The sequence below is a fragment of the Hirundo rustica genome, chromosome 7, assembly GCF_015227805.2.
Source record: "Hirundo rustica isolate bHirRus1 chromosome 7, bHirRus1.pri.v3, whole genome shotgun sequence".
NCBI classification, from domain to species: domain Eukaryota; kingdom Metazoa; phylum Chordata; class Aves; order Passeriformes; family Hirundinidae; genus Hirundo; species Hirundo rustica.
In genome coordinates, this window is record NC_053456.1 from 5,925,891 (window position 1) to 5,952,784 (window position 26,894).

The window sequence follows — 26,894 nt, forward strand, 5'->3', positions numbered from 1 at the left end:
CGACCAGTAACATCACTGGTACCAGGCAGCTGTCACCACCATGCCTGTTAAAGCTTTTATAAACTACTCAGAGGAAAAAGCTGGAACAGTACCTGGGTTTTTGGTTTTGCATCAGAAGAATACAAGACTGAAACATAATTATTTTGCTTAGAAAAATTTACACAGGAGCTACCCAGAAGATATTTTATCTACAATCCCACCTGGTTTCCAATTGAAAGAAAATCATCCAGCTTTAAGAAAGAGACTCCAGGAAGGGTCACAATAAACTGAACAGGAGAAAATGAAGCTCTGAAAATTAAGCTTTAGAAGTTTGTAATCTTCCTCCAGGAGACCAAACTTCATCCTTCCTTACTCCCATAATTTTAGTCTAAACAGCTGTGATAGTTGGAATGACTCCTTTACCTACACCTGAAGCTATGCTCATTTTAAGAATATACATTTCTCTGGGGATTTTTTATATATGTAGAATAAAGTACCTAGGAACATTCATAGCACTTGAGTTGGAGGAGAAACCAGAAAACAGTGTCAATATTTCATTTTAATATCACAAAGCAAAATTCAGGGAGCTTTTCAGGAATTCAATTCTTGCTCCTCGAAAGGAAGTACCTCGGAAAAGGAGTTTCAGTTTCCAAAACTTGATTTCTTATCCTCCTCATCACCTGCACATGCAATCATTTCATTCGGTGGTGTCATATGGGAAATTCTGCCACTCTCATTTCTGAACAGAATCACTGAAATACTGATTAGCCATAAGATTTTCAACTGAAAGCATGTTTTAAACAAGATGAACTGCGAGAGTAACCCAAAAGACTGGATTTTGGGGAAGGTTTCCTATTTCATTTTTCTCACCTTCTCCTCACAAGAACCTCTCAGATCCCCTGGTGCTGTGTACAGCCCGGTTCAGCTCCTTTCTCACTGACTGAGGATGAAGTTGGGCCAAGAGCACCTCAGGTGTATGGTGCTAATGCAGCGGGGTTTCCACTGCTGTGCAGCAAACGGGAAGCAACGTCTGAATGTTCCTGACTCTTCCAGTGCCACCCAGCCACCAGAAAATGGCATGGAATGCACAGTCCTCGAGGTTGGCAGAACAGATGGAGCCTTAACCTTTACAGGAGACTCTGGTTACACAGCTCCTGCAACTTAAATAATTTATAGGATCTGATCATATGGGAGCTTCAGCTGTGGAAACAGACGATGCTGAAACAAGATCTGATCCAATCTGTTCATTTGCCACTGTTCAAAACCTGGGGAAGGTGAACAGGTCGCCCTGGAGCCCACGGCGCCTGCAGGCATGGGATTTCCAGCCCCATACACTTCTTTATTCCTGTTTATTGCTTTCAACACAACCCAGCATCAGTTTGTGGCACACCACATTTGCTCTAGTTAATCAACTTTAATCCAATTTTGCTCTAAAACCCAGCAACTTTTCCTCAAATTACAGTTCAGGTGCACTGCAGGTGAAGATGTAAGTTAGGCAATCACTGCACGCTATCAGACAAATATTTAAGCAAAAAATATTAGCTTGGTCTTAAGGTAGAATATTTACAAATGGGTACGGTGGTTCTACGGGACTGAAATGGTAAACAGAACCTCAATTGTAGACTGAGGAAACTTTAGCCTGAGAGCAGCGCTTGTGCTGTCCCCCAGGGTAGGCAATGCTGGCACAGGGACACTCAGGGGGCTGTGGACACAGCACAGAGCAGAGCAGCCACATAAAAGTGCACATTTGCACTTCCACAGAGCAACAGAGCAGGGAGAAGCAAGTGAGGAAGCAGCACAAGCACGTTACCCGGGTCAGAAATACACACAACAGCCCGTTTTCAGTATGCCTTATCAAACAGCTGGGGCATCTGAAAGCTCCCCAAAACCATTTAGGAGAAGCGCATTACAGCAAACCAGCCCCAGTTCAGATGACTTTAAAATTCCAGGCTAAATATTCTGCTTTATAAAAGCTGATTCATGAGCAGACCAAATATTGCTGTTCTGGGATGCACAACAAAGAGAGGGGCAGATGGCCTGGGGTGGCAGCAGCTTCACTCAGCCGATTTTAATCCATCACCACAACCCTGTCACAGCCTCAGTCACGTGTGCTTCACTTAACTCACTTGTTCGGCTCATGCAAGGCATCCAGAAAAAGCTCACTGAACAAGATGTACAGCTCATATTTACTACTCAACCCTGCCAGCATTCCTGCTTTTTTAAACAAGATTGGAGAAATAAATTCACTCTTGGCTGCGAGAACCTCTGCCAGCTTTTCTATCCTAACTGCGTTTTAATCGGACCAGCCCTTAAACTTTTCAAAAAACGGTATTTAATGAAAACAAACAGATGTACAACTGCCAAACGTCACTGGCGGACTGTTAACATGTGTCATCACCAAGTTTTAATAGCAAAACTAAAAAAAACCCCAAGATTGAGAGTTATGACAGGGAAATATGGTTGCTATAGAAGTCCAGGTTCCACCAGACAACTCTCTCAGCAGAGAGGAGCTCCCACGCACAGCCCGAGCAGGTGCCCGTGCTGGAGCTGGCGTGCACGCTTCAGCCCCCAGCTCCCACAGCCCCCTCCTGCCCTCCCACTGCTCACCCTCACAGCTGCTGCAGGGCTGGCCACTTCTCAGGCTGCTGATGCAACAGAAAATCCTTCCAAATGCAGGGGGGAAATACAGCTTCCTTCACATCAGGCTTCAAATCGACTCCTGCAGCAGCGTGATCTGACCTGAGCCCCCGAGCAGCGGGGATATGGGGGGAAACCTCTGCCCAGGGGAGGACACATCTCCCTGTGGCAGCAGCTCCATGCTGCAACCTCCTGCATACAACACCCACCTGAACAGGTTCCGAGTTACCAGCCAGCAAGCATAATTCCACAGGCAGCACACTCAAAAATACCCCCATGCACATTATGATCCCTATTTCTAAGAATAAAGCTGAATAAAATGGTTTCTCCCTCCACTTCCCACGGGAAAGCAAAGCAAAGAGCCTGTCTAAACTTTCTTCCCTTTTCTTAATGAAACTTTTATTGATTTTTCATCCATGTGAATCATTGCCTTGGAGCAAGTTCTTTTAGCCGCAGGTTCTCACATTTAATTTGTATGTATGCTTAAGGGAAAGTTTATCTCCAGAAAGATTCTAGAAGGGTTTTATGAAAAAGCTATGAAATTTTACATACAGCATTTACCAGCCTAGTTTAACATGAACAAACAAAAAATCCAGAAAAATGCATGACATTAACAATCAGCAGATTCCTGTGACATCCTATGGCACCTCCATGCAGCTGTCAGTGCACAAAGCATATAGAAGTCAGGCTGAATAAATTTGTCCTGATAAAGAGTAAAAAATAAAAGAACACCAGACATTCATTCAGATGTGTGGATCTTCCACATGTTAACAGCTACCCAAAGATAAGGAGAACAGAACACATGTGTGTGTCCATAGGATAACTGGACAGTTTCTGGCTCTAAAAAGTGCATTTGAGTTGGTCATAAAGAAACTGCTCGGATTTAGTGAATAAATTAATGAAAAATCCATCAGCAATACATTAACAGACAAGACAGCTTTGCCAATACCAAAGACATAAAAAGGAACAAATCTCTGATAATTTATTCTTCAGCTAAAATCTTCCAGCTGCTTCAATTGCTATTTACATGGGAAAGAAACAACTAAAACACTACAGACCTTTTAGTTCTCATTCACGCAAAATGCATTCACTTTACTGGTCTAGGGAGGGAACAAATTTATGGGCCAACAAGCAGCATGCAGGGTACAGTAATTCAAGTAACTATTCCTCAGGTTTGTCTATTAAAAAAGGAGGTTTCCTTTGCCTTAAAGGTAATCTTTTGCATTGTGACTAATATTGTCTAAATGGCACTGTCCACAAGTAAAGTACTGGCTAGAACTGGTTCCACAAGAGCTGAAAATAAGGATCTTTCACAAAATATCTAGGCTTCTGGGGATTAAAAAAAGAAAAAAAAATCAGGACTTATAAAACTTTTAGGAGAAAAGTTAAGCAGTTGAATCATCTGTCACTTTATCGGTCCGCTTGACGGAAATCTTCTCCCCATTCTCTCACGTCTGTCTTGGCACTGAAGTATCAACTCACTGGCACTGTCCTAATGATGATAACACAATTGTCCTTAACGACTTCCCGAATTACCTGATTAAGGAAGGAGTTCAATAGCGTTTCCTAGGCAGTATCAATTAGTAGCCACCAGCAGACACCTCTAACGGAGCCTGCAGCGCGCTGCCCACGCAGCCGGGAGCGCAGCCGAGGAGGGGGCAGAGAAAGCGCCGCTGGTCAGGAGCACAGGAACCACTCTGAACAACAAACTGAGCCTGGCACACTCCCAGGCTGGAGTGTGCCGAGGGGAAAGAAGTCCTTGAAGCGCACAGGAACAAGTGCGGGATGAAGCCAGATGAGGTTACTTACGCAGGATGCTTATTCCACTGAAAGAGAAGTGGCAACACCAGCACCAGGAGCAAAAAAGGGGATTTCATGAAGAGAAACAGACTGAGAAAAAAAATCATGTTTGTTGATCGTGACAATTAGGTCTTCTATTCCAAAAAGGTTTAAAAATTGTAACTTTTAATTTTTTAACTCTCACTAAACAGGCCATACCAAAACACTGAGAGTAAAAGAAAGAACGTTTTTTAAATCCGACATGAAGCAAACATGAAAAGGTTGCTCAGCTGCAAGATAACTGAGTAATGTAACCTTTCAAAGCAGCAGCGAAAAGCGATTAGACCATCCCTTGGATTGAAAATGATTGATCACGCTGCTAGAATTCGAATTGAAGTTGACTATAATGCTTTTTATGTAATTGCTTTATTGAATATAGCATAGCTTTATTTGGCAATATAGTCCCAACACTGCAAGTTTTTACACTTGCAAGTTCTTTAGCTCCTGAAACACCACAGACACACAGTTACAATACATTTATCCCAATGACATTGGATTAAATGGGACATACTGAGGTTGCCTCCTGACCTTTCAGTTAAGGTCTACGGGGAATCCTCTGCCTGCAGAAACATCGAGTTGATTTGAGTACCAGCAGCTTTCCATCCTCTGCATCTGTTCGCTGGTTTATTCCATAAACTATATCAAAAAAACTTAAATCTGATTTGAGGCCCTGTGCGCTGTAATAATTAAATCATTCTGAAGACTTTGAAAGCTGGCTCATCCATTTAAAAAAAAAAAAAAAAAAAAATCAATCAAGGACAAGTAAATCACAGTGAAGAACAAGAATAGGTAAAACTTTCTTTTTTATATTGGGGCACATTGAAATATCTATGGGAAAAGCAGTGGGGGTGAGGAGTTGTTTGATTTTAACCTTTGTTTTTATCTAAACAGATTCAAAATTCAAATGCAACTGCACAGAATTACCTTTTCTCACCTGCTTTTCAATTTCTTTCATTTACTATCCCCTGGTATCACTCCCTGCTCTTTGAAGAGAGTCCTGGCAAAGGTCAGCAGTCAATTAACCATCAATAAATACCCTACATGAGAGTGAAAATTTCGGGCTGCCTGAGCTCCCATTACTAAAACCAAGCAACATGTTCGAAAGCTCGTAACAAAAGGCATAAAGTACTTTGGAGTGCTCCGAACATAAATATAATGTTACCTTTAAAGCAGTAAGTATGAAAAATATCAAAGGAGGTATGTAATACCGAGTTTTATCATCTATTGCACACGTATATTGATTTAACCGAGACACGCTCACTTATCTACAAAGCAAAAAATTGGGTTTTAAGTACTGTACTTTGCAAGACCCTTAGGGCACAATAACATTACTGTCATCATTTACTCAGACTTCCCTGTCTCTCATTTGATCCGCCCCCAGTCTTTTCAAAACGTTGCAGCTCTGTTTCTCTTTCTGCCACCACGCCAGTGCCCTTGGCTGGATGGCAACACCGTAATTTTATACAGGTGACATAAAACACAGGCAAAAATTAATGCATAAACACACACAGAGACACTGACATCCACCCAACATATTTAACACTCAGACACAAGGATAACTTTCCCATGCTGTGCAGGCAAGGATGTACTCGGGGTTTGGGAAGGGTCTTTTGTACACTTTCTCACGTTTGAAATTGTTTGGGGACAATCCTAAAAGCAAGATCATCTTGGCATTTTGCAGAGGAATGTAGAAGATAGAGGATTGATATTTCCTTAAGAGAAAAGTGGGATCAATAACAGTGAAAACTTTGGATAAACCCTCATTATCAGATTCCTACAACTTCGAAACGAGTCCAAGTGAGCCTCCTGTTAAACGCAGACAAAATCTCCAATCTGCAGAATCACAAATTTCACACTAACAATGTTTTAAAGCAAGATACAGCTACACAGCGGTTATGAAATATTTAATGCCAATTGAAAACCAGATGTACTGAATTAGTTTAACTGAAAATACTAAAGTTTAGATAAGTTATTCTAGTGATACACCATATGCATTTAACACACAGAGCCGAAAACAATTTACTGAAATTCATTTTCACTTCTGCTTGGATACAGTATTATTTTATTAATGCAACCAGGAATATTAAGGGAATGACAATAAAAGCATGAGTGCTACCTTATGAGCACTACAGTTAATAACAGAACTTCCAGAAAGTTTCTGGAGTTTAATCACTACATCCTTTAATCCTTGTCTGTAAAAACTAATTTTGTACCCCATCCAGACAGCTGCTTCAAAACTCTGCAGCTAATACACATCTAAATTTATTGAATGCACAGAAAATTAAAAGTACAGAAATGTGTTTTTTTCTCTACACAGTGTCTCCAATGTGAAGATCTTCAGCAGATAGAAGAAAAGTGCTGATTTGGCTTAGAAGAATATGAGTGATATAAATGTAACTAATGGGTCAAAAGATGTGAAAGATGTCACAAGTGCTGAAGTTTTCCCCTCGGCAGCTTCAAACCTGTGAAAGTTATGATTATAAATGTCACCATGCAGAGAAGTAAAACATGCCTCACATGTAGGTGGATATTATTACACTATTGAAATTCTAATGTCTTTGGATCTCAGGGGTGACAGAATAAACCCCAAAAGATACCACACAGTGAAAAATTTCAGTGGTAACACAATAAACACCAGATAACCCCCGGATTTAACCACATGGGTGGCACGCCCTGTCATGTTTCATATTTCTGTTGGCTCACAATAAAAGTTCTGACAAAGACTTAAAGAAGTACCTACACCTTGCACATTTAATTTTTAAGCATATTGAACATATAATGCTTTAAATGTCAGAATTTTTCAAAGTCATACAGCGCGAACTATTCTTGCAAATGAAGCGTAGGAACACTTTTAAAGCTGCTGTTGACTAAGCCAGGGAATTCGAACCTTTCATTACCACCTAATTCTGTACAGGATAGAAACACAACCCCGAGCTCGCTCGCAGTCACTTGGGTTGTGCTGGTGACATCAGCCCCTCCTCAAAGCCAAAAATCTGACAGCGCTGCTGTACAGAGCCATGACGAGCTTTTCAATAGATCCTGGGAAAATAAAACAACCAAGCAGCAAATATATTGCTTAAGGTACCTCGGGGAGGTTGCCTGCCCTGTGCCCGGGATCAGCTGGGTACCGCGGCACACACGCTCAGCAGCGTGGGCTCCGCGTTGGAGGTGCTGGGCTGGCTCCTCTTTGAACATATGCCCTTTCAAGTGAAATTAATCACTCTCTTTATCACTCCTGCAGCATCTGGAGCCATAATCATTACCCAACTGCTGGGAAAGAAATGAAACCACTAATCGCACAGGGAGCAGGGCTTAGCGTTTCAGAGCAGGAAAAGTTTTTATTAAGTTCTCATTTGAAAAGTGATTTTTCACGGCTGGCCTTCCAGGACATGCCACACAAAAGCTGGATCTGCTTCAGCAACTGTCTACAACTCACCCCCAGCATACAGAACCAACGTATTTAGAACCACTACAATGAGGGTTTAACATGCTTTTCCAAACTTAGCTCTATAATCCTAAATCACTATTACACACAAGTACTACAAGGAGACACGTTCAACCGTGAGATTTAAAAGGTCTCTGGAAGAAGGAATTGCAGCATTCTGCAAAGAGGTAGAGACCAGGCGGCGTCATCAAGAGCAAGGACCAGGCAGTGCCTCTGGAATCACACCCTGCACTCGGACTGATCTCAGCCCAGGCAAACTGAAGCTCTGGCATTCAAAACTTCAGCATTAAGGGGTTGTTTCATCATATCCATCCTGAGCTGAGGGTGATTGAATTAAACGATGTCAAGACTATGGAAATAACCTGGATTGCCATGAAATATCTCTTCTAACTTCTCTATTTCGTGTTCCCGGCTTTTGGCACTCAAATTTTCTGAAACTAAGAAAGAATACAAAGAAATTCCTTTTTCTTTTTGGGAAGGTGATGATGGAAGGACTATTCTCAAAAACAGAAAAAGAAGGGAAAAAAAAATATCTAGGGAATAAGGGTATCAGAGGGCAGACCTTCCGAACCTCATGAAGAGCGCCTAGAAAGAGTCAGCAGAATAACTTGCATACTGAGAATAACAACGTATATTTTAGGGATATCTAATACAATTTTGTGTTATTTTCACCCACAATTGTGCTCTACTCAAGAGCTGAATGAGGAAGCGATTACCCTTATACACTGAAATCGTTCAACTAAGTGGCGAAGTAAAACCCTTAAGATATACTTATTTAAAAAAAACCTGCAGGGCTCTGAACAAGGGCAGCAGCATAATTAAATCTAGTACTCCACTAAAACAGGCTGAAAATGTGATCATCCATTTTTAATGCTCCGCCTATACATAACAACAGAAATCTTTCCAACAGCTGCATTCAATTTAAAAAATATTAACCCCAAGGAAAAACTACAAAAACATCCCCATCTGTTTTTCTTGCCACTCACTGTGCTGCTTTTGTGACTGAAATATGTACAACAATACAGTCCAACCAAGTTGAATGAAAAGTACCACAATTCCAATAATAAGCTATCTTTTTTTTTTTTAAACAAAAAATTTAAAAGAAACCACTTTTGCAGATTTTCCCCTGTGACCCCCATCTCTGTTCCCATAGTAACTACTGAGGAAAGAAAAGGATAAGAAACTTAAGACACTTTTCCCAATACCAACAAAAAAAACCAGAAAAAAGCACCTTATTCTCAAAAACTATTATTCTCAAGAAGAGAAGAGGGACATTAAAAGATTAGTGTGAATCTCCTGTGTAATCTAGTTTAAACCACCACCTACTGAACATCTGATGCTGGTTGACAAAGATGTTTGGTAAAGCAGGCAGCCTTGCTGAAAAAGAGCTGCTGAAATAGTTTTGCAAGCCCAACAATAACAAAATGACCGGGCACACATTGCAAAAGCTCCCTGCTGAAGGCAGCCAGCCCACAGCCAGGCTCAGCTGCCAAGGACCTGGCACTCCGAGCACATCAAGTGTTAAATTCAGCGTTTATTTAGGGCTATTTCGGTTCCTCCTCCGCTTGCCTTTTTAATTGGGCTGGTACTCTGTGCTGCCTGTACTGCTTGCTGGAGTGCTTTCCTAGGAAAATATAAGCCAAGGATTCCTTCTTTAAGCAGTGCCATCAAGAACCTCCCTCTGCTGTCTACAGCTCCCCACAGGAAACCAGAGCTGATAAACAAGCCAAGTTTTAAAGGCAAGGGAAAACAGCACCAGTTTAAGTATTTCTGTATCTCTGTCCAGCATCCCAAACTCCTCCAGGAGCTATTCCAACATCTCTGATGCTGGCTGGCAGTGACTGTGCCACAAGTCCTTCAGGCAAATCCCAGACACGGAGCTTTCTGCCGGTGGGATAAGGACAGGACCCAGGTGGGTGTGCCATGGGCTGCCGTGGCATTTATCCAACCTCAAGCACCTGGAGGAAAAGACCAGGCTGGAAAATGATGTTCCAGCATAAGAAAGCTTCTCCAGCTTTTATGGAACTCTTCTGGTGTACATTTATCTTGTTCTCTACCAAACTGTGCAGCATTTCCTGGCTGAGGACACAAGGTCTCCACCAGCTTTGAAATGCCTCACCCACCTAAACATGAACTGACCAACCCCTGCAAAGGGTTATAAATTAATTATAGTTATAAATTGTTATCTCCACAATTCCAAGACAAGCTGGATACAGGTGTTGAGAAAATAAGACCAGATGATGATACTACTCACTATCAGAAGTGGAATAAGATGGGTGAAGTGGAGCAGAACCATATGCAATAAAATTTTGAGATTCATGGAACAGAAGGGTGGAAATGTGGATAGGAAACGGTAAGGAGCAAAGAAGAAAGAAAACCAAATATTTATCAATCTGAAACAGCTGCACTCCTGTCTGAGGAAACGTGAGGTTAGCTTTGAGGCCACCCTTAAAGCTTCTCAAATATCAGTGACTAATATCAACCAGCATATTAAATTTTGCTCCTGATGAAATTTTGCAAAACAACTTCCTTTGAATCTTCAAATATAATTGTTTTTTTAAAATGTTTTGTAGAAATAGAAGCATAATTTATACCTTCTCATAAAATACTATTTGTAAGTAATTACTTTTAGATAAATTTAGAACTAAAGTACAATTTTTTTTTATTTAAATCACTTTTTAATGGCTACATAATGAAACTATACCAACACAACTACACTCCTTCAAATGAAACTGTTCATTACAAAGTATTTTTTCAAAAATTATTCTGAAATATTTTAAGCCAGACATTTCTAATTCCAATTAAATAAAGTAAAATATCAGTAGGTGAAATTTTAATTGAGATTTGATATAATTCTGATGAGCGGTGCTAAGAAAAGATTTCATTTGACCAACCAGTTCTAAGAAATAAATTTCCTCACAGGGCTCCAGAAGCTGGGTGTCCTCAATTCATAAATACATTAGCAGCAATGACCAAAAGAAGAAGTACTTAAATTAAAGAGCAGTCCGGCTCAGGAACAGAGGCATAAACTGACCATGAATAAAGTTAAAGGTAAAAATAAGAAGTTTTATCATTTTAGAACAACTTTTCATCATCAGGTTTATGGCAGCGTCCTGGTTAGTTTGAGGACAGAACTTAATAGGTTTTATTTAAGACTACTAATTGCTTCTGCTGTCAATACTAAAGCCTGCAATCTATAACCCAGGAGCATCACTTCTGTTCCAACCTCTTAGCACAGTGAATCATACAAAGTTTGATTAAATCAAGGGCTAAATTTCCACTCGGAAGTTTCAGCATTTAGAACTCCGTCCACCAAGGCAGCCTAAGAACAACCCACAATTAGCATGTTTACCACACAATGAGACGTTTGGAAGCGTCAGTCAGATACATCATAAACCTTCCGGACACCACACAAAGATCACTCAAAAACCTATTTGTGCTTCATTCATGAGCTGTTGTCCTATCAAATAAAAAACCACTTCATTTAGGACTGGTAATCACTCTTTTGTCAAGCTTTGGGAAAGCTTCACTTGTTGCAGAGCTATTTTTGAGTCTCCTTTCAGCAGGTTTGAGCCCCGCTGTCCTTTGAAGACCTGGACTCCTTTTAACATTTGGTGTACGTAGGTAAAAGCCTGTCTTTTAAGACATAAGGTCAAAGGCACTTCCAAACCAGCACTTGACCTTCCTGAAATTACGATCTTGAGAAAGGGCATTTTATGGAGGCATTATCTGAGAACAGAGAACAAAAGACCTTTTTCATCATAGTCAGGGCTGGCTCACCCACACTCACAGGTGGTTCAAAGGTTCCTGCACATTAGAAGTTGTTCTCTGAAAAGTTCATTTCGTCCCTTTTCCATTATGGATTGTTTCTGAAGAATGACTACAGATCAAAACCCATCTGCTAACCCTATTTTAAGGATGACTTTCAAATACAGGTAGTAACTCCAAATTAAAGTTTTTTTATGTTCACCTTGGGCAGGAGTACTTATGGCTCACACACCTGGCTCCCAAAAGCCCAGAACTCCAGACGTTTAATGGTTTCTTCCTCAGGTAAAAATCTCTCTGCTGTGATCAGAATCATTACAAACCCATTTCCCAGTCTGATACCTCACTTTCAGTGCTCTTCCACTCATATCAGGGAGCACGTCCCTGCTGGGCTAAATAGCCATCCTGATTCATTTTTTCTAGAGAAGGAAAACTCACTGGGACACAACATCTGGGTTTCTAACAGTCCCCATTCTTCCCTTCCTTAGCAGACAGAGGATTATTTCCATGACAGATAGCGTTTTTACCATGATTAACGTACCATTCTTCTAAAAATCTGGACATTTTCATCCTAGAAAATGTATTTTTACAATACTTCCCTCATTAAAAAATAAGCCCATGATATTGTTTTAGCTCTGAGTGCCTTTTATGGGTGATGTCCCTCATACCACATTATGTGTGTATTTTGGGGGATACAGCACATGCTTGAGGTGGAGTTTATGGAGGAGCTGAAGACACCAGCAGCATCTTCAGAGGAGCCAGAAACCTGTCCATGAGCTACAAAAAGAGTATCTGGAAAGAGACACTCCTCTAGCACTTTGCAATCCTAATTATCAGCCCCTTCCTGTAAAGCACACAAAATATTTGCATGTATCTTGCACTTAATTCTGATTCTGGAACTAAATTTTAGAGCTTCACCAAAAAAAAAAAAAAAAAAAAAAAAAAAAAAAAAAAAAAAAAAAAAAAAAAAAAAACCTAGAAGGATGCTGTAGGCTCATGTGTGTGTCAATATTCTACATACACACAGTTTTAAAATCCTGAATGGCCGTCATTAAAACAGGCATGCTGGCACTGCAGAAATTCCAGGAACTCTTAAGACTACTCAAGTGTTGGAGAAAATTAACACGGTGAAATATTCAAATTGCTAATTGGCAACTGCATTAAATAATATTAATTTACAAGAATTTAGGTCCAATTAAATTTATCAAGTGTGAGAAAATTATTCAGCTATTTGATGTTGCTGAGTAATTTAGCTGATATGATTATTGCTTTCATGTTTAGAGGCCACTAAATGAGTATCTGACAAGAAATGTCTGGAAACAAGAAGACACAGGATACAGATATTAATTTATAACTTCTAGAAGCCAAAAGGTCAAAATAAATGGTTATAGGACAGGCCACAAATTAGCAACATGCAAATGATAGCCCTCTGAACAGCTGAGGAAAGAGAATGTGTAAAATTAACTCACACTGCCGAGTTCTCGTGTTTTAGAATTACAGAGCCTGGGGTTTTTTGTAGATGCAATGATTTCAGTACTGTTGTTTTCCCTTATACCAAGGCCACCAAGCCCAGCATATATTCATTAAATAGTGTCAAGGATTTAGCTGAAAAAAGTCAGTATTATAAACTGCAGCAATGTTGTTTTTTTCTTTTCCTTTCCCCAGCCCCATCCATATTAAGGATGCCTCCCTGGACTTCTCTGCGCTAGGAAAATTTATTTCAGTACATATAAATTCATTTTCATAAAGTCAGAGCTTTCAGTAGCATAATCTTATTTAATTAAAAAGCATGACATTTCAATAAGAAGTTGAATTTCTCCCCAGCAGGTAAGTAACTTGCCATGCTTACAACAGACAATTCAAGATTTAAAAACAGAACAGATCATTCCCCTTTCCCATTATGGATTGCTCATTTCTCATCAGATTGTTTCATTAAAAAAAAAAAAAAAAAAAAAAAGACAACAGCTGCAGGTTTTTTCCTTCTATTGGAATGGATCTACTCAGTTTTCATTTTAAAAGTTACTTAATTTTAGGTTCACTGTGCTGTGTTTTTATTAACTTTTGATTATCTTGTATTGGACACAAAAATCCTCAAACTGTGGGATGATTTTTTTATAATTCTTGTTATTATACAAACCACAGACCTCAACAGGTCAAGATCTCCACCATCTACATCCCAGAGTTATTTTATTATTAATATCTTGCCACAGGGGGTTATGTTAACCCTTCTACCTCTCCAGATCCATCCATCCCGTATCAGTCACCACCACTCTCGTCCCAAAACACTTCCTTTTAATCTTCTGAAAGAACCCCTTTGTGATGAATCATACTGAAAAAGCCTTTTCAGTTAAGGTATGAAAACACTGACAAGATCAAGCTCCATATGCCACCCTGACAGCAGACTGCCCTTTACTGCCCATTGTGTTATTTCTTAGGACAACTGCAGAAACATAAGATTCAGGATTCAGAAATGCTGATGTTTTAGTAACACTACACAGGAAGTAGGGGCTTCACTAATTATACTCAGCTTCTCAGAAAACAAAATGTTTTCTATTCATTTCAATTTCTATTCATTGCTGTTACTATTCACTTCAACCTGGAACTAAACATTGGGGGCTTAGATTTAACTTCTGTCTAACTTTCAATAAAATATTTCAGTGGGGGGAAAAAAAAGGAGAGGGGTAATCTTTACAAATATTGGAGAAAAATCTTCTGTCCTCAATCAGGAAAATACATTCAGCTGAAACTCACAAGGTATTTTCATTTGGAAAATGTATCAGTTAAAGTTGTTTTCTACCTCATGTCACTCCATAAGCAGAGAAAGTACATCAAAATACTCTTAGGCTTTAAAATGTTTTTAAGGTGACTCTTGAGAGCTCAGATATTTTTAATCCACTGTGGGAGTCACAAGAACTGACAATTTTCTTGTGCATCGGGAAGAGGAAGCTTTACAACAAGCCCATTGTGGGGCTTTCAGAGCACGGTGCCCACACAAACCTGGGCACCAAACTTTCTCAGTTCTAATTACATCTGCCCCAGATGCCTTTGAAGCATTGAAAGCTCCTTATTTTCAGCTGGAATCATCAAGTCAAAATAAAGTTTTATGATTTCCAATGTACAGCCCTGAAGACTGACAGTACAACATGCTTTGGAACTGAAGAGAAGACAGAGAGAACTGAAGGCTCTAATTTCTCTTAAGAAAACAACTCTGCCTTTCAAAGCTTGTTCAAAAATCATATAAATAACAGTGAATTGGAGAAAAGAGAGTCTTTGTTTATTTCCTCCTCATTTCACATGCTAAACAGTGTAAAGAAAAAAAATCTTTAGAAATATAGTATCATGCTGTACTTTACCAGCCCATCCCCACCTTCCCATACCAGCAGCCAGGCAAGAAGTTTGCGTTGATCCTATCAGAAGGACAGGAGTTCTCCCAGAAAAACTGCTTCATTATTCCACTAATTCAATCTATTACCTTCTACAGAAATGTAATTAAAAATCAAATAGCCAAAATACTAAAGAACCTCTCAAAAAAAAAAAAAAAAAAAAAAAAAAGGAGGGAAATTATTTTTCCATCACATTTAATCGCTCTGTTGCTCAGTCACAAAAAGCCAAACCTCAAAGGGATCCCGGGCAATGAAACCCTTGGTTCAGCTGGATATTTTTGATTAAGCACTTTAAATAAACATTTCCCAAATTTGCCAATCTTTCCATTTCATTGAACATTCTCTGCTGTTGTGTGTTGTGCTACAAAACAATTATCCAGTGCACCTTGTTCGGCTCTGTGCAGCGGTACCACCACGTCTCCTACCCACCCACCCCAGCACCAAGAGTCCTGGTGCTCCCTGAACATCCTCACACACCATCCTTGTACACATTCAACCACTGCATGTATCCAACCTCACTGAGGGACAGAAACAGTTCAGTAAATGCACCAATGGAATTATAAATAAATCGACCAAGAGCGTGGACTTCTGACTCAGTTCATCCTGAGAGATGCTGGTGCGCCCCTTGCATACAAAAATTAAAAGAGAATCATTAAATATTTCAAAGAAAGCAACATTAGGATGATATTCCAGTACAAATACTCTCAGATGAAAAGCATTATGGGATGCAGAATTATGCTCTGGGTGCATAACTGCAACAGACATGTAGATTACTAATGTCAAACTCAAATGAACTCCTCCTATTTTTTTGGATTAAAAAAAATTAGAACACAAGATACTATCAGACTTTTAAAATTTATTATTGAACTAAAACAAAATGGAGAAAGGAAAATCACGCCATCCTTTAATCCAGCAAATAGCTAGTAGAGAATTTATAACATAAATTTTAACATATCTAAATATATTTAAAGCATCTTTTTCCTACCTGTTTTCCAGACAAACTGGTGACCTCTCCTGGCTTCCAGATCAGCTGTTTGCAACATTAAGAGAACAAAAAAAAGGAATGGCTTCCCCAGGCTCTGCCATGCCCAATGAGGAGAAACCCAGTTCTGTTGTAGAAGCATAATTCAGATAATTCAGTCTCTTGTATTCTTTGGTCCTAGAATTAACCAAAAAAAAGAGAGAAGGCTTGTTAAAATATTTAAACTTCCAAGGCAAGAGGCTCAGCCTAAGGGGAACCTGGTGGCCTCTGAGGATTTACCAACCCCTGTGTGCCAGATTTGATGAGCACAAGTCTGTTACAGGTGCTTCACTCGGAGAGGGAGGAAAGAAGAGAAGGAGAAGAGAGAGAGGAAGAGCCAGCTCCCAGAGGACCTACAGTCCCATTCTGTAAATGCTTTTAGCAGGCTCTCAACAAGAAATCTTAAGAGTGCCAATAAATGGCAGGGGATCCAGTGGCAGTGTGTGGTGTGTCCCATCTTTCCTCTCTTTAGCCTTTAGCAGGAATGTTGCCAAGATACAGGCAGACTAAACCAAAGGGAGAATGGTTTCCACGCACAAAATTCAGCTCCAAGTCCAGACCCCATGCCCTACACATAAGATCTAGGCCTGGAAATGTTTTAGCTCCAAACCCTGAGGAAACAGGGATACACAAGAGCAACACCAGAACGAAGCAGGAAGGAAATGTGGGTTACTTATTGGACATGATGGACCATTACATGATGGACCAGCTTGGAAGGGAAAGCCAGACACTACACAGGCATTCCTGGAGAATTTGGGACACTCATACAAGACCCTTTGGATCTTTGAGCTCCAGGTCAGCAACAAGTTACTCCAGAGACGACTCTCTGACTAAGGGATTTTAATTAAGCTCCCCAGTACCTCAGACAAATACCAGAGGCATTCACATTGTGAATGAGACAGGAGTGGATCGAGTCCTGCTGCTGCAGCAGTTTTAGACCACACAATTCATTAAAATAATCACTGAGTGGTGCTGGAAGCAAGGAGGAATGCTTCTCTGGGTGTCCCAAACAAAGCAGGAGATCAACTCCTAAATGCCAGCTCCAGCAAACACCCACATTGTTTATATACTACAGAAAAGCTCCAAACGGCAGAGATTAACAAACTCCTACTACAAAATAACATCTTAGAAATCCCAATTCAGTCTAATAATTCCAGTCTTGGTGTGTCTCATTCCAAAAGATGATCAACTAGACACTTAGATTTTACATGAGTTTCAAGATATTTTGGATTCATCCATGTTCAGGTAGGAACAATTTAGAAATCTCAAAAAACATTCACGGTACTTCCACATCAACCAAGTTTATGATGTAAATTTACATACTGATTTTTCTGATGCAAAAGCTTTTGTATTTAGACCATGTATTTATACCATGCTTAAATTCTCCACATAGTTCTACTTATTAGTGATTAATCCTACTTTTATGGGTAAAAATGTCACATCCATACTTGCATAAGGATGGAGATAAGACCAGTCTTCAAGATTTGTCTTCGCGGCCACAATCGTGGTGATTTTCATTAAAATTATCACTTATTAGAAGTTCAGCCCAGAAAATTCTATTACATTCCTAACCTTATGAAAAGCAACATTGTCATAGCACATAATAATACACTGCATGGTTCTTGATAAGAAACTGAAGATAAATCTGGAAATTGTACACACTGAATATATAGTAGAGCTTTTAATTCCAGGCTGTATTCAAACTACTTTGAAACAGTTTCTATCATGATAAATACATGCAATTACATTTAATCAGATATTGATTAACTACAGTGGGAGACACAATGTAGTATCTGTTACCTGGTTTAGCTCATTCTTGTATTTCAGATGAGCAGCATCTCACGTACAACCTAAAAACCCACCAACCTGACCGAACGCAGCAACGGGGGCAAGGGACCACATTTCTGCTTTGCCCATGTCCTCTGGGTTCATTTTATTCAGAATTCACATTTAATTCAGAATGCAACCCACCAAGTCCCAACACCCAGGCAACACAACACAGACCACAAGTGGCTTCACAGGAAGCACACAAGCTCAGAAATCTTGAGCAGCACCGAGAGATCCAATGCAGCAGGGAAGCCCTGGGGTGTGGGGAAGAAGGGCGCTCAGAAATCCTGCAATTTGGCATTTTTTGCCCCTCAGGGTGGCTGCTCACCTCACACAGAAGAGCTGAGGAGGAGCGACTCGCCCAGTGCCTCCAGCATCGCAGTCACCGTCTACGACGGTCGGAAAACAGAGTCACCGACGTCCTGTCAAGGGAAGGAGAAGGAACTAGTGACACTGGCCCCAACACCAGCTTTGTACTTTTCACATATAAAAACTCAAAACCTGCAAAGAAACTATTGGGATGCTCAGATCTCAGTACTGGAGGGGAGCCACACGCCCAGCCCTGAGCAGACAGCACTCACTGCACTCAGGGCAGCTCTCCAGGGCAGAAAATGCCATAAAAACAACACAACCTAAACAGGCAGGGGTGTGAAACGGGAGAATCCAAGGAATCTTCAGGTGACGGCTGACCAAGATGCTGAGATTTTTAATGAAGCACCAGTAGTGCTGATGAGCAGCTTTCTCAATGCACTGCCTCATCTCAGCATTCAAAGGGTCAGCAAACAGCAGCACGCCCCTGGCAGCAGCAGCCTCCTGCCCAAAACAAGGGCTTTCACTAAGTTCATTCTTTGGGCAGGACTACAAAGATAACTGCCTGCTGCTCCCTAAGGAGAAAGAACAGCGATTACATTAAGGCAGAAAGAAACAGAAATAAATTAAGACACCATGACATTGATTCTAATCTCCTCCGCCCCAGCAGAGCTCAATAGACTCCACTGATTTACACCCCAGCAAAGCACAATAAAAATTTGTCTGTGTATGTAGGTTTGTGTAACAGTTTGGAATGGTCGCTGTTCTGTCCTGATACGATAAAAAATTATTGCACAGGCAACATATGCTATCTACAGAAACACGAATAAATTACATTTTGAAGGCCACCAACACTTCACATCAAATTTAGTTACATGATATCTCAGCTCCCAAATGTGTCAGCACAGCTAGCTGTAAACTGGCAAACAGACAAAAAAAAGGAGAAAAAAAAATGAAATTTATATTTAAAAAATTGATTTCATCGACACTAGTCATTAAATTCACGGAATTGCTGAAATATCATAAAACCATATAATGGTTTGGGTTGGAAGGCACTTTAAAGCTCATCTCATTCCAACTCCCTGCCATGGGCAGGGACACTTCCCACTATCCCAGGGTTGCTCCAAGCTCCATCCAGCCTGGCACTGGACACTGCAGGGATGGGGCAACCACAGCTTCTCTGGGCACCCTGTGCCAGGGCCTCACCACCTTCACATTAACATATTATTTCCTAAATATGTTCAAGGTATGTGCTTTTGTCTGAAAGAATTTCTCTCTCTCTCCCAAAATTATCTGGATTTAGTCAATACCCTTTATAATCCAGGCCTGGCCAGGCAATAGTTCGCACTAATGGATTCTCTTGAAATTAAATAACGAGGTATTTGTTGTTTTGATATTTGGAGGATTAGTCATGAGCATCCTTGTCATTTTGTTTCATTTGTATGGAATCTTGTTTAGAAAAACAAGAGTATCATGCATTAGCTGTAATGGCTGGGAATATACATGCAGTCTCAAAAAAGACACGTGCAAGTTTTCTAATGATCATAACAACACATTTACATTTTCTAATCCACTGCTAATTCTCTTAATGACAGGATTGAGTAAAACTAGTTTTGAAAAGAAAACTTATTTCAGAAATCTGCACTTCTGCTGAAAGCATGGCATTCCAGGGAGAAAAATGTTAGAAATAAGTAAACATGCATACAGATGACAAGCATCTTATTTTTGAAGTGATCAAAATTTAATTTTCAATCTCAATGGAATACCCAACAGCCAAATTCCAGTCTAATCCCTGCTCAGCTAGGGAGAGGAAAAAGCCTCTGGGAAACTTCTCCCATTTCCCAGCCACTGCTGAGCAAAGGCAGGTTTTTCCAAGTGACAGGTACTGTGCTAGCCCAAGACACAGAGTCCCCAAAATCATCCAACACTGAAAAATCAAAGACTGATGGTCTTTTATTTGGCTCGCCACTCTCACATAATGCACTGTTAAAGAAGGGACCAGCTGCTCTTTCTCCAGGTTTCCATGGCACAGGGGCTTTCTCCAGTCCTCTGCTCCATTTCTGTGGTTCAGGCAAGCTCAGCCTGGCCCTGCTCCAACGTGGATTTACAACATATTTAATACTGAATTTAGAAAAAGATCAATTTTAACTCATCCAAACCTGAGACATGATGTCAGCCTTGTCATACAGCAGTTCAATTCCCCCTGACTTCACTGGGAGTTGTGACCTTCCCCATCATGGGTAAATCTGACCTAATTTTTGGTGTGAGATTGGAATGCTGACAAGGACACCTGGGTAGCTCTCTCCATTTAAAACACATGATGCAATTAGAATAATCCCAAATACTTTGAATAGCAACATCAAAAAAAAGAAGAGCCATTACAGATGATATGTGTGACTATAAATCATCTGGCAGGTGTCTAGCACAAAGATAAGCATCATTAATCACGAATAAATTTTCTTAATACACATATAAGCAGTAACTGTGCAACTGTTTGCCAATTACACACAAACCGCTGCATGTGATATTCCAAGATAATCTGGATGTTTGTATCATACTCTTTATCCTCAGATAAAATCTGCCTTGCCTGCTCAGAAAGCTGTTATCCAAAAAGCTAATTCTATTCTGTTCTAAAGCAGCAGAATGCCTGGCTTGCTGCAGCAAAGGCTGAGCACCACAGACAAGAACTGCTGACCATCCCTCAGGTAGAGATTTCCAAAAAAACACTAATGCTAGTGTTACAGGCATGGAGTTTAACAGAACAGAAATGTTTGGGCAGTCACATATGCCAAACTAAAAAGAGACATTCAAGTGTAAGTAGCTATGTGCCCAGTCTTTTATTTAATGATGAACAGTTACACTAAACTTCCCTACCGAAAACAAACCTGACACATTCGGGGCGAAACAATCTTCTGGTTAAAGCAGAGGCATCCAAAGTTCACTCCACTTCCAAGTCTGTCAGAAACTTCCCGGGTAAAAAGTCAGCTAAGGTCACTCTCTGACACTAATATTCGATTCCGCAAGCGCTCCCCGTGATTTCAGCAGAGTGGCTTTGCATATACGAGACTGATAGCCTGATTTTCTACACCTCTACTGCCTCACCTCCAAACCTGAACTGAGAATATTTGCTCTTCTTCCAGGAGTATTTGAGAAAATCCTGATTAAAAACACACAGAGCAAATGAGCGAGATTTAGACATCAGGCTGACAACTGCCTGACAGCACTCTTGTCCTAAGTGGTCACTTATTGGGAATCCAAACATTAATCTCCACAGTTCTCTGATAATTTGCTACAATAACTGTAAGGGCAAATAACGGCTGATAAAGTATTTGATGTTCACACATCTTCATAGGGAAGAAAATTCCAAACAATGAGCAGTCTCTACCTGCTTTGGGTGCGAGGAAGCCTGCACAACCTCCAAATCAGCAAAGCTAGACAGAAATACAGAAATTTCATGGTCCATCTTCAGATATAAAATTCAACAACCTTCCTCAACACTCCATTGCTGGAAAGCTCAGTAAGCCATCACTATCATCACCAGTTATATTTGAAAATCTGGGTGTTTTGGAGATGTCTACAGTCAAAACAGTAAGAACCTATTAATTATATTCATTTATTCCTTTATTCAATTGCATCCAATTATTGTTCCAAAGCTATATAGGATCCTGAAAACAAAAAAGAAGCATATGAAATTACTGTACTGCCAAATAATTGCTTCTTAACTTACATCAACTTGTTTAGGTAAAAAAACACGAATCCTAAGTTTTCCTGCTTCAGTCTCAGTACATCCTAAAAAATGTAACAAAAGCAGGTTTGAATTTAGAAGCTTAATTATAAACTTAGCTAAGTGGATTATAATGAAAGATGTTCCAGCAAGGGAGCTCAGACTGATGCATTATGACTACATTAAAGAAAACACCAGAGAATAGACTTTCCATCAGTTGAACGACTTTAATTACAACAGTGCTGGAGCAGAACTGTTCTGTTAAACAATGCTGCTCTCACTTCTCCTTCACTCTGAGTACTTCCAATGGACTCTGCAGGAACACACTTGATTTTCAAGAATATAAAGTTTGCAGATACTTCCCAGGAACTTGGTTCAGATCAGTTAAATACAACCGAAGCAACACTTGCTTCATTTGCACACCAACATGGGTGATTTACACTCCCTCAGATGGACAGGAGACTTCCAAGTCAAGGATTCAGGAGTTTGTGCAAGGCACCATCCTGAAAGTCACCATGTCCATGACCCAGCCACCTTCAGCCCCCTGGCCCACTGAGAGCAGAAGAAATGATGCTCAACAACCAAGAGCTCCCCAACATCTCCCTCTACAAACCGCATTCAGTGTGCCCCAGGCTGCAAGGGCCCAAGTGAAATCCAAGCCCTGGACTTCTCAATTGGATTTAAGAGCCACAGACCTTTTGGAGCTTTTGGTGTTGTATCACAGCACCCAGAGTAGGGTAATTTACCTTCACAAATGTTCTTCAAGCCATTGTCATACCCCTTGCAGCAGGAACAAGTACAGAGCAATTAAGATCAAAATGCTCAAGACTGTCAATAGGTTCTCTGGTGAACTCAGGCATTGATTTTTTTTCTGAGCAGCAGAACATAGTAAGTGTCCAACAACTCTTAAGTAACCTTTTCAGGCTGCTCATGCACTTTTATAATTTTTTTTTTTATTATTTTTTTTTTTAAGGCTGTAGAAACTCAAACCAAACGCCTCATCAATATACCAACAGTCACCTTAGAAACTTACAAAGTCCCATTTTTGGGGGTATAAATAATTTGGGGGGGGTCTTTTATCTAGGTCATGTCTACAGTCCTTATACATTACAGCTGAATGCCTCATGCCAGGCTTCTCAGCCCGCACAGCAGAACACAGCCTGGAATAAGCTCAGTGATTTCTTCACATTATGGCACATCCTTTCTGTAACAACAAAACTTTACAGCTTTGAGGGACAAAAAAGTTTCTTTTTGTTTATTTTTCAATGGACAGAGAAAAGTTTGAGTCTATTATCAATACACTGCTCTGCTGTCGCTTTTATCATTGGCAGTGGATGAACTGAAGGTCCTTTGAAACTCAGCTGTATCTCAGAATTGCTGTCACAGTTGCACAGATCTTGGATTACTGTTAAATTGCAATTAAACAAAGGCAAAGGGAGCTGGCACTACTTCCAACACCATTTCAGTAAATGCTATTTGCAAGTTTTTGTTCAAAGAGGATTACTCTCACTTCACTGGCAAAGCGTTGCATATAATGCACATTCAGCAGTATAATACCATTTGAAAACTAGTATTTGAAATTATTTTCCTTTAAAAGGCAAACCTGGAATCAGACTCGGTAGAGAGCCATGTCCCTACTTTAGCAGCAGGCCCATTCACACGGAAAACAACAGAAAGGTTCAAAGTCACCAATTACAAGACAGCAGAGTTTCAAAAAAAGAATAAACAACCTCATAACCTCTGCTGCTGGAACAACGGCAGATTTTCTGAGCATTCCCATTAAAGTGCTTTCAGTTCAGAAATTAAATTGCTTTACTGCAGTGATTTCCTTCCACATTCTGATATTACTTCATATTATTTGACATTAGTACAGCATCACAGGCTGTAGGTCAGGGGTTTTTTCTCTCCTCACTGGAATATGACCGCCACGTAGAGTTTATCAATCTTAAACACAAGGTCAGAATAATACAATCAAGTACCACCAGGCATATGAGCTCAGCAAAGACTTGGGCTCGGCTTAGCAGGGAAGGACCATCTGCCTCCCTGCCACAGGACTGGCGTAGCTGAAGCTTATCTCCAATTTAAATTGTTGTATTCCGCACTTCCACACATCAGCCAGAGCAACTGGGTGCGTGCACACACCCAAACCCCTGACCAAAGAAACAACTGCAAACAGGCAGGAAAATCTTACCATCTGAGCCTGTTAATCAGTTCTGGGGAGAGTACGTGGGATTCAGTCTTGAACTTCTAAATACTAATTCTAAATACTCGTGACTTCGGCTAAAATAGCCAGCCAAACATGCAGAGGCCACCTTCAACACTTCTTAAATGTATAATTTTCCTTCTGCTGTAACACACACACTAAGAATAACTTCTTTTCCACGAGATCTGTACCTCTATTTGTAGGTAGTCATTACTATTTCACCATTTGCACTACCTAGCTGCAGCCTATACCCAAATGAGCTAAATAAGAAGAGACACACACACACATCCACAAGACAGATCCCATTTCAAAAAACTCATTTCCAAAGTGCTGAAATAAACGTTTATTCTAAGGCATCCTCTGCCATCAGCTGTTTATTTCAGTGCACCAAAGAATAAACTTGTAAGAAAGGAGAAAATAAAGAGCAGATTGCATAGCAAACACTGAAGCACTCCAGGAACACGCAGGCTCTACAGAGTTCATCAAGCCCTCAAACTGGCTTCATTTCCTATCAAACATCATCCATGAGGTCTTCTGATGAAGTTTCCATCATTTCTACAGAATAAAATCCTGTATAAGTCAGGTCCCATGTCAGAATATGTATTTTAAATAATTTTAGCTGGATCTGTCAAAATAAATTCATCAAAAATGTTTTGTGATGCCTTAATATTGATTCATTGATTTTCCTTCTATTTGCTTTGCAACACTGAAGCCAACCAGCCCAGGCAGACAGTGTAACAAAAGAGTTAAGAAAAAACTGTATTGTTTAAATAAAAATATAAAGATACACTGAAGGGTAAAAAAGCAAATATTGGTAAAAAGAACCTCAAAAAATTGCTTCCTGAACACACACACAGATGCCAAAGTGCACACACTGCACTCTGAATTCAGCTTTTACTGACTACCACACAGACTTCAACTCACCAAGAACAACACAGTGCAGCGCTACAAGGCTCGTACTGAAAAGCAGAATCTGCTTTTTAGCTGGAATTCGCTTTCAGAAACGCACAAGCTGCTCCTTTTACCAAACTTCCTCACGCTGCCACATCAGGGACTCCAGGGAAGGTCTCCAGACCTCCTTACCCCTGCCGTGGCAGTATCCAGGAATAATGTGCCCCTCCAGAAGATGCACACAGCAGCACATCCCATCACCTCCAGAGAGGGAAGAACACCAGGCACATGCTCCAGCTCAGTACCTGGCACTGGGATGTGTGCCCAAAACCCAGGCATTCCCAGGCACTTGGCAAGAGCTGCTCAACCAGGTGTAAAAATGTGGGTTTTCCTTTCAAAACCCATTCATAATACCTGCACATTTATTTAAAAGTGAACTTCCTTTCAACCCAGGATTAACTATGCATGACAGCAACAAAAAACTCCAAATTGCCATACCAGGCAGTTAGAAAAAATGACACTACCCTTTAAAGCAGTTGGAGCAACCAGCTGAGTAAAACCATAGATCTAGTCAGGAATTCTGTGATTCTGTTACCTCTCCCATTCCCATTTCTGTTCCCCACTTGATGGCTATAGTCCCTCACTGTATTTTATCACACAGGAAAAGTCTAATCTCTTTAGGGTGAAAAATGTATTTGCCCTGAACGCAATATGATATCATACGCACTGGGAGCCCTGACAGTGTCACAGTACTGATACAAAAAAAAAAATCGTAATTATATGAACTGCTAAAAGATCTCACTGTAACATTATTTTAGCAAGGTCAATTGCCCGTGCAGGTTGCTCTTACCAGAGTTCACGTTACATCACTGGTCCCATCATCCTGACCTTCCCTGCTGTCATCCCCATCACAGTTCAATTAACAGAGGAGTCCTGCAGTGGCTTGATGAGCATCTGCTGCCTCTACCCGGCAGTAATTCAATAAGGATACGCCATAGGAAGAGATAATGAGAAGTCAGCTCAGTTGTTCTGTCTCCCTCCAGGAGAGCAGATGAGTTTGGTTTATGGGAAAGAGCGTGACCTATGAAAATTACCAGTTAATTTTATATTTCAGAGCTTCAACAGGCAACTTAAAAGTGTTGTCTGGTTTCTCTGGTGGCGCTGCCCACAAGGATCCAGAAGCTCTTTTCCTGGTGAGTCCCTGATTAACAACCCTTCCCACACCAAAAGGATTCGTCTTTTCGAATTTTCTCTCCGCCAGTTCCACTAAAGGAATGGTTCCTATTCATGCATTCAGCAGCAGTTGGTCTGAATTTAAAAATTAAACACCTGAGCAGAGAAAACGGGCCAAAACTACTACTGAAGTAATTCAGGCAGAATGAAATTCACACAAACATCAAACCTGGATGAAACACTTCCACAAAACCAAAATCCCTTACACTGCAGATAGCATCAGCCTGGGTCTCCTCTCCCTGTCTCACAGAACACATCGCTCACTGGTGCCCAAATTTTGTTTCTCACTCCATTTCCTTCTGCATCTTTCCAGCAGACACTTCCCTTAATTTTCACCTATCCTCTGACTCTCTCCTGTTGCTTTAGGAACATCTATTCCATCAGTAAAAACTCAGAGCCACCTACGGTTCCTTCATCTCCGACTCCACCACCGGATGTCACAGGGACGGTGTCTGAGGGATATGGCTCTGTGTGGATTTATTTTTGCCTAGTGATCGTAGTGTCCTCGTGAGTTTTGCAGCCTTATTTCAACAATCTTACTCGCTGAAATAGGACATTAATTTGATTTCAAATACAATTCTGAATTTTATGTCTTTAATATCATTAAGGCACAGATTTACTGAAGATGATAGGCATGA

General features: G+C 40.4%; 1 protein-coding gene across 1 annotated transcript in view; it reads right to left on the reverse strand.

Annotated features, from left to right (window-relative positions):
• THSD7B (thrombospondin type 1 domain containing 7B) overlaps positions 1 to 26,894 on the reverse strand; it is a 299,161-nt gene that overhangs the window by 226,552 nt on the left and 45,715 nt on the right. Inside the window, exons 2-3 of the mRNA XM_058421403.1 lie at positions 18,225 to 18,318; positions 16,034 to 16,207 (exon numbers count right to left, since the gene is read on the reverse strand). Of these exons, the coding sequence (XP_058277386.1) occupies positions 16,034 to 16,172 (139 nt within the window). The 5' untranslated portion in view covers positions 16,173 to 16,207; positions 18,225 to 18,318. The remainder of the gene's footprint in view (positions 1 to 16,033; positions 16,208 to 18,224; positions 18,319 to 26,894) is intronic.